At 41.3% G+C, this 15,683-nt stretch overlaps 1 protein-coding gene and 2 pseudogenes across 1 annotated transcript in view; 2 read left to right on the top strand and 1 right to left on the bottom strand.

The window, feature by feature from the left end:
- The window catches only part of CASP10 (caspase 10), a 39,797-nt gene that overhangs the window by 11,489 nt on the left and 12,625 nt on the right, over positions 1 to 15,683 (bottom strand). The window contains exons 4-5 of the mRNA XM_024564252.4: positions 14,282 to 14,417; positions 4,421 to 4,560 (exon numbers count right to left, since the gene is read on the bottom strand). Of these exons, the coding sequence (XP_024420020.2) occupies positions 4,421 to 4,560; positions 14,282 to 14,417 (276 nt within the window). The remainder of the gene's footprint in view (positions 1 to 4,420; positions 4,561 to 14,281; positions 14,418 to 15,683) is intronic.
- Positions 5,010 to 6,528, top strand: LOC112307846 (septin-10-like; annotated as a pseudogene).
- Positions 11,224 to 13,755, top strand: LOC112308029 (PC4 and SFRS1-interacting protein-like; annotated as a pseudogene).

The raw sequence follows: 15,683 nt of genomic DNA, 5'->3' as shown, positions 1-15,683 counted from the left end.
CAAGTACTCTATAATGGTAACTCCCACCAACACCATATCATGTAACCTCCCAGTTAAGCAAAGAGAGAGAGAGAGAGAGAGAGAGAGAAAGAGAGAGAGAGAGAGATATCCCCAGGGAAGTGGAGTGTGTTGGGCTCTGAAATTTAAATTTGCAGAAAAAAATGAGGAATTAGATCTGTTCCACTCACTTTACACATCACAGAGAGATGACACCAAAAACCTGCTTGTCTATAAGCAGGTTGGCCCAATGGCAGATTCTGAAATATTTTCCCAAGGTTGTGGTTTCTGGGCAAGGATTCAGGAAAGTAGACACCATCGCCAAGTCCTTCCCTCTGGCCTCTGGCCGTCTGTAAGCAGCATGTGGAGCCACACCATAGCAGATATTCTCTCAGACTCAACATTCCCTTGTCACTGTTGGCCTGGGGTTTGAGCCCTGTCAGGGATTCCTTCCCTCTCTGCAGAGAGTGACCTAATTCTGAAGGTTGCCTGCATTCCCCAGAAGCTGCTATGCTAGGCTTTCAGAGTAGAAACCACCTCTCCATCCTCCCATAGAAAAGCCTGGTATAATCCACGCCTTCAGTAGCTTGCTCTGAATTGAGATAAGAAATGAATTCTTCACTAATTTGTAACCTGTCTCCCAAGTCACTTTGAATAACTTGGTATCAAATATATCTATTTCTGCCATAGTGACCCAAGTTATAAAAATTGTGTTAGGAACATCTAGCATTACTCCTTGCAGGTTCATCTTGCCAGGGCCCCTCCTGTTGAAGAAACAGGATATGCATAAAATGCAGGAAATTCACAGAGTTAGGAGGAGGGTGAAAAATCTAGACCTGATGGGTTGGTAAACCCGTTGAGGTGATATGCCCTGAGAAGGTACGGGAGCTCCCTGTCACTTCTCCTCAAATCGTGCCCTATGGATCTTTTCCATATGGATGGTCAAGAGTTGCATACCTTATAATAAACCCGAAAAGTAAACTGTTAAAAAAAAATTGACTTGATGCAGAAAAGGAAAGATACCTGCTTGTCTAATGTCCAGCCATAGAAAAGGTCACTGGCAGGTGACAAGAAGAGAATCAACTCCCTTCTTCCAGAGGGGAATGTTCACAAAGACACAGTGGCAGGAATATGATATGATGCACAGAGATATTTATTCATTGCAGCATTATACTAACCACTAGAAGTACCTCTAATGTCCGCCAACAGGGAGCGGTTGAAAGAACTATGGAATATCCACATAGTGAGCGTAAGATGCAGAAGGCAGTCTCTACTAACTTCTCCAGCAGATACTGTTACATGAAGGAAGTAAGGTGAAGAATAGTATTTTAGTGTGATACCTCTTTTAGAGTACAGGGGAGATATGGGTGGGTTTTCTTTTTCAAAACTAAAAATAGGGCAAATCAGAAAACTAATTAAAATGGTAATCTGTGGGGGAGAGGGAGAGGGGCAAGGAGACAGTCCAGACTTCTCCGTGTATACTCTACTGTAGTTTTTATTTTGGGCCTACTTAAGTGTTCTATATAATTAAATACAAAACTGAAACACAGTCTAGGACCCTCCGCTTTTCTGCATTGTCCTCCCCAACCACCCTACCCCCAGCCCTTAGTCTGCAGCAGAAAGCCCCAGAGGGACATGACCAAGGCGTGCTGGGGATGGGCTGACCCTGCCACTGGCTGTGTGGTGAGCAGCACCAGGAGACCTGTTTGAATCACCCCCAAGTCACTGAGGGCACCTCCCTGCTGAGCCCACCAGGCTCCTGGCTACAGGAGGGCAACTTATCTTCAACTCAGACTAAAGGTGCATTGCCTCACTCCCAAGGAGCACAGCAGAGTTTCCCAGTTCTGAAGGAATAAAATGCAAAGGAAGTTTAGTTTCACTTTGGACTTCCTGCCTTTCTTTTTACAAGCCATACTTCCCTTTCTTTAAACACCTGGAGTCCCTATTAGCAATATCAAAAGGCCTGGCAGGGTATTTCCTGCTTGTCTGGATGGTTTTAAAATCAGATAGGCAAGTTTCCTGGAATTAGGGGAATCACAGATGCAGAAGTGGGCTCTGCCCAGCATCTCCAGACCCCAGGTTTCCTTGATTTGTCTTCTCCCTTGTGCTGATAAAATCATCCAGAAAAGGGATGGGGAATAAGCTTTAAGGTCTGCCTGGCTCTCTTTCTCAGAGAATGCTGCACCCTCTGTTGGCACCCACCAAGTCTTTGGGTCAGAAAGGAGTGAATGAATGACCCACTGCCTGGCCATGTTTGGTCTTTCCACTTTTCTCCAGGATGGTTCAGTAAGAAAATTCTATGCCACCCTCGAAAATATTGACTTGATTTTAGAACAAATTAGGATACACTGTTTGAAATACAGTTTCTTCTCATTAAATGCAATGGTTTGCAGAGCTCTTTTATATAAGAAAATCTCACAGGTACATATGAACCATGAGATGATTTTCCAAGTGTTATTTTATCTCCCACTTTATGCAGAGGGGCACAGTTACCTAGATAACTTTTAATACACCTTCCAACCCTGGGAGTCTATGAGAACATATGTAATGTTAGGCGCTGCCCCCTAAAGCCTCCTGCCCTCCCAGCACCTGACAATGATCTTCATCTTCATCTGCCCGTGGCCAGAATCATCAAATGTCAGCAAGATAGCAGCACTTTGAGACCAAGGCTGAGCCTCAGCCCTTAGAAACTACTGAATTTCTAAGAGACAAAGAGCCAAGTCTCCTGTGTGTGTTTGTGTGTATGTATGTTGTACACACACATCAGTATCTGAGCACACACAAAAATACTTGAAAGAGTAGGGGAGAATTCAGGTCAGTGGGCAAAAGAAACTGTGAGGGAAGAAAAGAGGGCTCTTGCTTAATGTAGTATAACGTTGGATGTTGACTTATAAGTATAGAGAGAATACTGGAGTTTGAGAATCATCACTTTTCAATCAACATTGTAAATATTCAATCACACAAGAATGATCAATGGGTGCTCAATCTAGAGGAAAATTTTGATAGAAAGTAATATATTTGCTTTACCTTAAGCAAAGGAAAATTGCTTAAAACAACTGTTAAATAACAGTTGTTTATTAATTGCAAGGAAAAATAGTAATTCTATAAAATTAACTATATAATGAACAAATCAGACAACATTTTGACCACATAATCAAAGTTAGCATCAGAAATGAGGAGCAGATGGATATCATTGTTTTCAGATATAATGTTGAGAAATGTACATCATTTATGTAAAATTCTAGCCAGAATACATAGCTTGAATCTAATCATGAGAAAACACCACACACATCAAAAATGAGGTGAATTGCATCTTTTAATAAAAGATGGTGGTGGAGGTGACTGTATTCTTTTTTTTTTTTTTTAAACATTTTCCCCTAAAGTGGAAGGACTTTTTTTTTTTTAAGATTTTATTTATTTATTTTTAGAGAGAGGGGAAGGGGGGGAGAGAGAGAGAGAAATATCAATGTGTGGTTGCCTCTCATGTGGCCCCCACTGGGGACCTGGCCTGCAACCCAGGCATGTGCCCTTACTGGGAATCGAACCGGCAACCCTTTGGTTTGCAGCCCGCGCTCAATCCACTGAGCTATGCCAGCCAGGGCGTGACTGTATTCTTTAAAAGTGTCAATGCACCACTGAAACCTATGTAATTCTATTAACCAATGAAGGGCTAATAAGGGATGAAATTCTATCACCCCAATGAAGTCAATTAAAAATAAACTACCAGAAATTAAAAACAAATAAATTTTTTAAATAAAAAAATAAAACTTCCACAAACAACCTAATTTGAAAACAACCCACTTCTCCAAATAAGAAATACAAATGGCCAACAAACACATTAAAGGATGGCCAACATCACTAACCATTAGTGATGCCATCCAAATCAAAGCCACGAGGAGACACCACCTCACACCCATTTGGATGGTTACTATCAAAAACCAGGAAATTAAGTGTTAGTAAAGATGTGGGAAAATTGGAATGTTTGTGTATTGTTGGTAGACATGATGCAGATGCTGTGGAAAATGGTATACTCGGTTCTTGTCCTCTTGGGAGGACTGGCTACATAATTTGTGGAGCTCAGCGTAAAACAAAAGTTCATACATTATTAAGAATTTCAAACCAGCAACTACACAGGCTGTTTGCCCATGAAGCCAGCCCTGACTGAACCCCCGAAGAGAAGAACAGATGACACAGTACAACAGAGCAGCATACTGGAGTCACCTCAGACTAGCTAGTGAGAGTCATTGCTAGATTTTCAAAACTTCTGCAACACAATTGATATCATATCGGTAACTCGAAATCAGCCATTGAAGTCAGTCTCTCTCCCTCTCTCTCTCTCCCTCCCCCTCCTCTTTTTCTTGGGGGCTAGAGGTAGAGAGTGGAGAGAGTGGTTAAACATTTTCTAACACACCAATGAACCTACCGGTAAGGCTTGACGGAATTGCTCAATGTCTGAACCAGAAAATATTTCTTCCTTCAGACCCCTGTTGGCTTCCTCCACCACTGGGACACACCCCTTGAAGGCTGCTACTTTGTTGGCCTGCAGCTGCCTTTGCTCAGCTTCTGCAAAAGGAAAATATTTGTTCTTTTAACTATGTCTGGCTATGTTGGTTTTAAGAGTTTTCCTGATCCACTGGTCAATAGATTCATTCAGCAAGGCTTCTGTTTTAATATTTTCTGTGTTGGGGAGATTGGAATTGGAAAATCAATGCTGATTAATACTCTGTTTAATACTAATTTTGAAGATCATGAATCCTCACATTTTACCCACATGTTAGACTTAACACTCAGACATACAGACTCTAAGAAAGTAGTTTTCAATTAGAATGGACCATTGTGAGTACAGTGGGATTTGGCGACTGAATAAACAAAGAGACCTACCAACCAATAGTGACTACATAAATGCTCATTTTGACGCCTGTCTCCAAGAAGAACTGAAGAGTAAGCATACTGTCTTTAAATACCACAATCGTCATATCCATGTATCTCTTGACTTCATTTCACCAACAAGGCACTCTCTAAACACACCTGATCTCTTAACAATAAAGAGCCTTGACAATAAGATGAACATGATGCCAGTGATTGCCAAAACAAATTCAATGTCTAATACTGAATTACAGAAGTTTAAGATAGAGCTCCTGAGTGAATTGGTCGGCAATGGCCTCCGGATATGTCAGTTCCCAACAGATGATGAAACTATTGCTAAAATCAAGGCTTCAGTGAATGACACTTGCTATTTGTTGTAGACAGTGTGACACCTGAGAACTAAGAATGGCCCCTGGGGGCTCACTGGGCTCAAAATTTAAAAAGCAGAGCCTAGTAGCCACTTTTGCGTAGGAGCCTCTCATGCAAACTGTACTTTGCAAAGAAGCTTCTGCACTAACCTTCCTGCCTCTGTGCTGAACTGCCTGCCCATACAGTTTCTGCCATTTGAACAAGCCCTCATAAGGATTTCCTGGAACCCTATTTCAACCAATAGGATAGAGGCTTTCCCCATCCAATCAGAGCTGCACAGCTCTGGCCAATCAGAACAGTGTCCAGTGTCTTTGGACCAATCAAATTGTGAGGATACAGAGTCCTCATCTGCATGAGGACAGATCAATCAGGGACCAGGGTCAGGGACTTCTGTCCATATAAACCAGCTCCTCTCTGGCTCTGGTAGTGCACTTTCCACCAAAGACTGAAGATATCATTTCCTAGGCTAGAGCTGAAACACCAAAGATGTCTGGCCAGAGCAGAACAGACCAGCACAGGGTGAAACAGACCATCTCAGAGCTGCCTAGCTGAAGAGGGACTTGGCCCCAGGGCCTCCTAGCCCCAGGGGCAGCCTCAGAGCCTTGTTGTTTTATCAGCTGCGATGTAGCACTATTCTCATAGCCATGCTGTATCACTGTTTGCACTGAATAAAGTTTCCTTCTTTACCACACCCCAATTTGGGGATTCCTATTGGTTTTGAACTCTCACCAATGATCATCAGTTGACAGAAGTATGGATAAGTTAAAAGCTGGAAATAAGAGGGCCAAAATTCACCAGCACCCCTGGGATGTTGTACAAGTAGAAACTGAAAACCACTGTAACTTTGTAAAGCTCTGGGAAATGCTCATTTGTACATACACGATGGATATGGGAGAACAAACCCACAGTAAGCACTATGAACTTTATAGGCTTTCATACTGGAAGAAATGGGTGTGTGGGCCCAGAAAATAAGCCATTCAGTCGTCAAGAGACCTATGAAACTAAAAGACATACATTTTATGGGAAACATCAGAGGAAAGAAGAAATGTAGCAGACGTTTGTGCAGCGAGTAAAGGAGAAAGAAGCCATTCTGGAAGAAGCTAAAAGAGAAGTACAAGCTAAACTTTAGCATCTTAAAAGAGTTCACCAAGAAGAGAGAATGGAGCTTCCGGCCAAGATGGAGGCGTAGGTAGACACACTGTGCCTCCTCGCACAGCCAAAAGAAGGACAATGACAATTTAAAAACAGAAAACAACCAGAACTGACAGAAAATCGAACTGTATGGAAGTTCAACAACCAAGGAGATAAAGAAGAAACATTCATCCAGACTGGTAGGAGGGGCGGAGATGGGCAGCCGGGCGGTGGCGAGGGCTCGCGGCAAGGGGGTGGCTGGCAGACCCAGTGAGGTGGTGGATTGTGGAGTGGGGCAGGCCAGGCTGCAGCTAGCAGACCCCACAAGGGAGTGGCTGGCAGACCCTGTGACCCCACATTTGCGCATGGATGGACCGGGAGGAATGCCGGGGGAGCGAAGCAGACCACGCAACCCAGGGCTCCTGCGTGGGGAAATAGAGCCTCAAACCTCTGATTGAAAACACCCGTGGGGGTTGAGGCGGCAGCAGGAGAAACTCCCAGCTTCATGGGAGAGTTCGTTGGAGAGACCCACAGGGACCCACAGGGGCCTAGAGCATGCATAAGCCCACCCACTCAGGAATCAGCACCAGAGGGGCCCAGTTTGATTGTGGGTGGCAGAGGGAGTGACTGGGTCCCACGGAGAGTGGAACAGGCACCATTGCTCCCTCTTGGCCCCTCTCCCACATACAGCATCACAGCTCAGTGACCAGCATTACCCCACCCCCATGAACACCTAAGGCTCTGCCCCTTTAAGTAATGGGCGTGCCAAGACAAAAAAAATGGCCCAAATGAAAGAACACTTCAAAGCTCCAGAAAAAAATACAACTAAGCAATGAGGAGATATCCAACCTATCAGATGCACAGTTCAAAACACTGGTAATCAGGAAGCTCACAGAATTGGTTGAATTTGGTCACAAATTAGATGAAAAAATTAAGGCTATGCTAAGAGAAACAAAGGAAAATATACAGGGAACCAATAGTGATCAAAGGAAACTGGGACTCAAATCAACGGTGTGGACCAGAAGGAAGAAAGAAACATCCAACCAGAAAAGAATGAAGAAACAAGAATTCAGAAAAATGAGGAGAGGCTCAGGAACTTCCAGGAATTCTTGAAATGTTCCAATATCCGAATTATAGGGGTACCAGAAGGAGAAAAGGAAGAACAAAAAATTGAAAACTTATTTGAACAAATAATGAAGGAGAACTTCCCTAATCTGGCAAAGGAAATAGACTACCAGGAAGTCCAGGAAGCTCAGAGAGTCCCAAAGAAGCTGGACCCAAGGAGGAACACACTGAGGCACATCATAATTACATTACCCAAGATTACACAGAAGGAGAGAATCTTAGAAGCAGCAAGAGAAAAGGACACAGTTACTTACAAAGGAGTTCCCATAAGACTGTCAGCTGATTTCTCAAAAGAGACCTTACAGGCAAGAAGGGGCTGGCAAGAAGTATTCCAAGTCATGAAAGACAAAGACCTAAGTCCAAGATTACTGTATCCAAGAAAGCTATCATTTAGAATGGAAGGGCAGCTAAAGTGCTTCCCAGATAAGGTCAAGTTCAAGTAGTTCATCATCACCAAGCCCTTATTATATGAAATGTTAAAGGGATTTATCTAAGAAAAAGAAGATAAAAAATAAGAACAGTAAAAATGACAGCAAACTCGCAGTTACTAACAACCACACCGAAGACAAAAACAAAAGCAAACTAAGCAAACAACTAGAACAGGAACAGAACCAGAGAGATGGAGATCACATGGAGGGTTGTCAATAGGGGAGTGGGAGGGGGTGGGGGGAGAAAGGTACAGAGAATAAGTAGCATAAATGATAGGTAGAAAATAGACAGGGGGAGGGTAAGAATAGTATAGGAAACGTAGAAGCCAAAGAACTTATATGTATGACCCATGGACATGAACTATAGGGGGGGAATGTGGGAGGGAGGGGGTGGTCAGGATGGCATGGAGTGAAGGGGGGGAAATGGGACAACTGCAATAGCATAATCAATAAACATATTTTTTTAAAAAGAAGAGAGAATGAAACTTGAAGAAAAGAGAAGACTCTTGGAAGAATAAATAATCTGTCTCGAAAAAGAAAGTTACCTCTGAGGTATACCAGAACCAGGCTTTTATGGAAACAGGTAGCAGCCTGAAGATGGACAAAGATTGCAAGAACTCCAATTCTAGGTAAAACAAAAGTTCCAGATCACAGAAGATGATTACAAGCAAAAGTTATTAAAGTGTTTGGTGTATGCTGTGATTTTCTTGTTGTTTTTATTTGCTGTATCACTTATTCTGTATCTGGCAAATGGCCACAGTTACTGCCATCTGATTGGGAGCTTGTATCCCAATCAGATACAATGGACTTTGTCTTTGGCTCACACTCACTTACAGAGGTCTAAAATCCACATACCTACTGTCTTTTCAGTCCTCTAGTCTTCATTCTCAATGGCAAAGTTAAGCCCAAACTCTTAGGATTGTAGAAAGTCACTATTAAACTGTCAATTGACACCTATAATATAATAATAAATGTGTATTTGGCCTCTGCTCCCTTTCCTGGCACACAGCTCCTGAAATCCTTAGACTCTCTGAAGTGATGTCTTTCATATGCCTTTGAAGTGACTGGTGGTTGGAAGCTCCTGGACAGCCTCAGGCTGGGGGCAGGTTGCCTGGAGAACCAACCATGTGGCTAAAGGAAGATTGGAGGAGAGAGGGACTAGAGGTTGAATTAATCACAATGGTCAATGATTTAATCAATCATACCTACAGTGGAAGCCCCCATAAAAATCCCTAGCTGAAGAGGTTCAGAGAGCTTCTGGGTTGTTAAATGGGAGGAGGTATGGGGAAGATGAACTGTCTGGAGAGTGCCTGGAAGCTCCACATTACTTCCCCCATACCTTACCCAAACATCTCTTCCATTTGGCTGTTTCTTTTATAATAAACCTGTAATCTAGTAAGTAAACTGTTTTTCTGAGTCTGGAGTCATTCTAGCAAATTATTGAACCCGAGGCAGGGGATCATGAGAACCACCAGTTTGTACTCAAATTGGACAGATGCTGTAATTTGATGTTTCACTAATTGTAACTGGTGTCTGAAGTGGGGGGTCAGTCTTGGGGTCCTGAGACCTTAGGGTCTGCACTAACTTTGGTTAGGGTCAAAATTGAGTTAAATGTAGGACACCCAGTAGGTGTCTGCAGAGAACTGGAGAATTATTTGGTGTGGAAAAACTCATACACCAGGAATCAGAAGTGTTCCAGAAGTGTTGGTATGACAGTAGTAGAGGAAAACAAGAGTTCCTTTTTTTTTCAACATTCAAAGAAGATTACACAACAAGTAGAATGTAGAAAAGAAAAATCCAAATTAGAATTCTTCTGATGTGAAGCTCAATCCTTAAGACTCATGGAGGCATTTACTACATAAAAACTAGAGTGACTTCTGAGAACTTCAGATATTCAAAACAATCTGACAACCTACCCTATGTTTACTTTGTGTGGGTACATTACAGGAAAATGGCAATGTGCTTAAGAAAAAAAAATTCAGTGATCAGAGTTCAAGTGAGGATTCTAAATATACTTTCGATATCAACTTCCTGCTGTTTATTTCCCTTGAAACCTTGATGGTTAGAAACTTATTTTTATTATTCATAACTTGTACTTAAATTATACTTTTATTCATTGCTTTAGTTATGGTTTGAGATTTCATCAATTTAACAATATATTTTGTTCCACAATTCATTTTTTGGTTATAGAATTCTTAGAAGTTTCCATTTGGCTAGTTTCACTTTTGAGCAGAGAAATTTTCACAGTAGGTTCACTCACTGAACTAAAATATGGGTGTGGTTACTTGAAGCTCTTGCTTAACAGCAGAGAAATAGAGTCATACACAAATTTTTCATATTGATACTTGGTGAGACAGCCAGGTTTCATTTCTGCTCTGCACCACTACTTCTACATAATACCAAAGCAATACCACTTTTACAAGACAGACTAAAATAATAATAATAAATTTCTTCTCTGACAGTAATTTCTGAGCATACCATGTGAAAGTTTTCATGACTTTCTTCTCCAACAAACATATTCATAGCAACATGTATTGAATGCTTTACTTTGTGCTAGACATATACTTTATATCTGAATTATCAAATTCATATCTTCAAAACCATGAGGAGAGTACTATCATTATCCCTATTTTATAGACAGGGAAAGTGAGACATGAAAATGCAGAGGAAAGGGCCACTGCACCACCAATGAATGGAGTCCTGGTGATCTGACTCCTTAGGATAATCCTTATGCTATTCTGCCTTCCTTTTTGTTATTTCAATCTAAGTGATTTCCTCTACTCTCACTCTCACATAAGAATGAAAAGATATTTGTCTAAAACTACTTTCTCCCACTAAAATATAAGTTCCCAAGAGGAGCTTCTAAAACTGTGTCTAGTACAAAATATGCATTCAATAAATGAGTTGGATAAACAAATTCAGGAGAGTTCTGGCTTTCCCAAGAGACTATTATTAAAGTGACCAATTATAACATGACAGATTAGTTTAAGAACTCCCATGGTCTGGAGCAGCACAGTGATGCTGATAGCAGTACTTGCTATTCTGAGCCATTGAGATGCCTCTGCAGGGAGTTGGTAGCGCAAGTGGCTTGCATTGACGCTGGCAGTGGTGGCCGGCCTGCCACAGCAGCCTCAGTATCTGCAGCATGGTAGGTGCATTGGAACACCCTGAGGCATCCTTAGGCACCTGCCCCTGTCTCCGGAACCTCAGGTCCAGTCGATCCTGCTGTATCCCTTGCACCATCCATACCTCTGCATCTCCTTGCTGGTCTTTGGATCTGGATCCCTGGCATCACCCCTCATGAAACATGACTCATGATTTTAAACTTGGAGACCTCATCTTTGCCAACATGAAAGGTTATCCTCATTGGCCACCTTGAGATTGAAAGAGAAATAAAGGGGACTTCTGGCAAAGATGGAGGCGTAGGCAGATATACTTTGCCTCCTTGCACAACTGAAAGAAGGACAACAAATTTGAAAACAACCAGAACTGCCAGAAAATCAAACTGTGTGGAAGTCCAACAACCAAGGAGTTAAAGAAGAAACATTTGTTCAGACCAGTAGGAGGGGCTGAGATGCACAGCTGGAACAGAGAGGACAGGCCCCAAGGTGGCAGCTGGTGGACTGCGTGGACCTGCTGGTCCCACATTTGCATGTGGATAAGCTGGAAGGAACAACTGGGGAGTGAGACAGACCGAGCAACCCAGGGTTCCAGCACAGGAAAAGAATGCCTCAAAACCTTTGTAAAAATCTGTGGGTGTTGCAGTAGTGGGAGAGACTCCCAGCTTTACAGGAGACTTCACTGGAGAGACCCATAGGGTCCTAGAATGTACACAAATCCACCCACCCAGGAATCAGCACCAGAAGGGGCCAATTTGCTTGTGGGTAGCAGGGGAAGTGACTGAAGGCCAGATGAGAGCTAAGCAAGCAGCATTGTTCCCTCTCGGACCCCTCCCCCACATACAGCATCACAGCTCAGCAATGTGGGTTGCACCACACTGGCAAACACTTAAGGCTCTGCCCCTTACTACATAATAGGGACAGAGACCCCCTCCCCCCAAAAAAAGCTCAAATGAAAGAACAGATCAAAACACGAGAAAAAATAGAACTAAGTGAGGAAGAGATAGCCAACCTATCAGATGCACAGTTCAAAACACTGGCAATCAGGATGCTCACAGAATTGGTTGAGTATGGTCACAAAATGGAGGAAAAAGTGAAGGCTATGCAAAGTGAAATAAAGAAAAATACACAGGGAACCAACACTGACAGGAAGGAAACCAGGACTCAAATCAACAATTTGGAACAAGAGAAAGAAAGAAACATTCAGCCGGAACAGAATGAAGAAACAAGAATTCAAAAACATGAGGAGAGGCTTAGGAACCTATGGGACAACTTTAAACATTCCAACATCCAAATCACAGGGGTGCCAGAAGGAGAAGAAGAAGAGGAAGAAATTGAAAATTTATTTGAAAAAACAACTAAGGAGAACTTGCAAGAAACCTGACAAAAGAAACAGACTTCCAGGAAGACCAGGAAGCTCAGAGAGTCCCAAAGTTGAACCCAAGGAAGCACACACCAAGGCACATCATAATTAAGTTACCCAAGATTAAAGATAAGGGGAGAATCTTAAAAGCATCAAGAGAAAAGGAGACAGTTACCTACCAAGGAGTGCCCATAAGAGTGTCAGCTGATTTCTCAAAAGAAACCTTACAGGCAAGAAGGGGCTGGAAAGCAGTGTTTGGAATCATGAAAGGCAAGGACATACATCCAAGATTACTCTATCCAGCAAAGCTATCACTTAGAATGGAAGGGCAGATAGAGTGCTTCCCAGATAAGGTAGATGAAGTTCCCCATGGAGCTGTAAAACCACCCACAAACAAACTACCCATTTTCTTTTTTGGAACTCATGGGACTGCTTTTTTTAGGATCAAAGAATATATTTCCTTACTCGGAAAATAAGGAAAAGTATGGAAAACCAAATAAACAAACAGGCTTTAATGAAAGTTTACAGGAGATAGATAACAATCCGAAAGTGAAATTTTCAAGTCAACAGTCATCAACTAAGCAATCAAATGCATCAACTGATGGTGAAGCTGAAGAAAAAGAAACTAGTGTTTCAAAGGAAGATACTGACCACGAAGAAAAAGCCAGCAATGAGGATGTGACTAAAGCAATCGACAGAACCACTCCAAAAGCTGCCAGAAGAGGAAGGAAGAGAAAGGCAGAAGAGGAATTAGAAACCAAGGAGGCAGGAGCAGTGACAACAGCAACTGCATCTGCTAATCTAAAAGTGAGTCCTAAAAGAGAACAACCTGCGGCTACAGAAGTCAAGATTCCAAAACCAAGCAGACCCAAAGCAGAACTGTCCTTCAGAGAGTGACATTGTAACTGAAGAAGATAAAAGTAATAAAAAGGGGCCAGAGGAAAAACAACCTAAAAAACAGCTTTAAAAGGATGAAGAGGGTCAGAAGGAAGAAGATAAGCCAAAGAAAGATCCAGACAAAAAATAAGGGAAAAAAGAAGTTGAATCAAAAAGGAAAAATTTAGCTAAAACAGGGGTTACATCAATCTCTGATTCTGAAAAGGAAGGAGATGACCAAGAAGGTGGAAAGAAGAGAAAAGGTGGAAGAAACGTTCAGACTACTCATAGAAGGAATATGCTCAAAGGCCAACATGCGAAAGAAGCAGCAGATAGAAAACGCAAGCAAGGAGAACAAATGGAAACTGAGCATCAAACAACATGTACTCCGCAGTAATAAAAAATATATCTCACTTTGGGCTCAAAGCATTAATCCAGTTACTGAAAAGAAAATGCAAGTGGGACAAACAAGATGAAGATCTTGAGACAGACTCATTGGACTGAATTTCCCCCTCTTGCCCCTTGATGGAAGAATGTTCCAGATTCTAAATTGAGGACTTCATTAATGGCATTATTACTGTGTTATGATTGTTAATTTCCTGTAAGGTACGCAGTACATACTAAGGTCAGCAAAAGTTTTTTTTCCAAGCTTACAATGAAGCTTTGTGTATGAAAATTAGAATAAGCTGAAAAGATGGTGGTTGTACGTTATTTCATTTAGAAAATATAAAAATTAATTATCTTTTGAAGTTAGATGTTAAACTGGAATAGCTATTATACCCCAGAAAATGGGGTAGCTGTGCCCTTCCCTTTACATTCCTTTGTAGTTTAATTCTTTAGAATCCTAATATTTTTTTAATCCTGAGAGATTAAACATAGCCTTGTTAAGAAAACAAAAATGAAACTGTAACCAAAATTTTAAAATAAAGTTTTTTAATAAATAAACAAGCAAACAAACAAAACAATTCCCATGGTCTGGTGTAAGCAAGCAAGCATAAATTAGTTACCTTTCTCTCTTTTATATTCTTCTATCTTTCTCAAAAGGTTAGGTGTAACGCTTGAGCAGAGATCCTCCAGTAACACCACATTATCTGCATCTATGAGAGCTTGTTTCTCCAGATGTCCCAGGAAACCTAGAGAGGTCTGCAAGAGAATCAATGGAGTCACATTTACTTGCCTACTGATCATTCATTCATTCATTAAACACTATCTGCATAGCCACCAGGCACCAGGTTTTGCATTGATGAATAAGGTAGGTTGTTTATCCCAGAGGAATTCAGTATGGGAGAAGAGGCATTACCAAGTAAATCTCTATACAATCTATATTAATACCAGATTATATATATATGAATATAAATTTATATATATATAAATTTATTTATATATATATATATATATATAAATACCAGACTTTATACACACTCACACACACAGACACCAGACAGTGCTTGCTATATATTAACCTCAAAAATAACTCAATGATGTAGATACTACTATAATCACCATTTTAAAAATAAAACAACTGAGGCACAGAGAGATTCAATAACTTATCCAAGGTCAAAGCGCTAATAAGTGGCAAAGTTGGTATTTGAACCTGGGCAGTCTGATGTCAAATCTCTCTTATTAACCATTGAGCGATACTACTTTTAACTCACAGCTATGGATGATATAATAAGTTAGAGCAGCATCAAAACAGAGGCACCAAGGAAATAAACACAAAATGTTCTAAAAGAATTTTACATATGCTATTTTAAAAGAAAAAAATCTGTTAAGTACTCCTAGAAAAAACTGCAAATTGGTTAATATTATTTTAATATGGAATTACATATGGGGCATAAGGCATCATAATCTTTTCAATGATTAGGGCTTCTCAGTGTATTAAGCTGGTAATGAAAAAACATATATGAACAAAATTATATTAGAGCCTTTAGAAAACAGAAACTGCTCAGAATCTGAACATTATCAGCAGAGTGGGATATGGGGAAGAGGTCTCTAGGCATGTTGAATGGTTGAAAAGTTGAAAAAGGACAGTGTGTTCAGGAATATGGAGAAGAAGGCTTCGAGTACAAACCATGGGTGAGAGAGCTAGGTCACGGCAGGAACAGTGGGCTGACATCAGGCGGTGAAAGAACACACACACCATGTGAGAAGTTTGGGCAAGTATGCCATGGGTCAAGGGGTGCCCGTAGTAGCTTTTAAGAATGGCAACATGAACAGATTTGTTTTTAAATAGAAGTCTTGGGGATAGGTTGGAGGAGGAATAGAGTAGAGAGAAAATACTGGCAGAAAGATCAAATACTCTGGCGAAGAGATGCACAAGACCTAGTCTAAAGCTGGTGGTGGAAGAGCACAGGAGGCACTGGGTTTGAGAACATTTCTGAATTATAATTTGGTGAGTTTTGAAGCTCA

The sequence above is a fragment of the Desmodus rotundus genome, chromosome 2, assembly GCF_022682495.2.
Source record: "Desmodus rotundus isolate HL8 chromosome 2, HLdesRot8A.1, whole genome shotgun sequence".
NCBI lineage: Eukaryota > Metazoa > Chordata > Mammalia > Chiroptera > Phyllostomidae > Desmodus > Desmodus rotundus.
The sequence above is the reverse complement of the archived record's forward strand: the minus strand, read 5'-3'. Positions and strand labels throughout refer to the sequence as shown.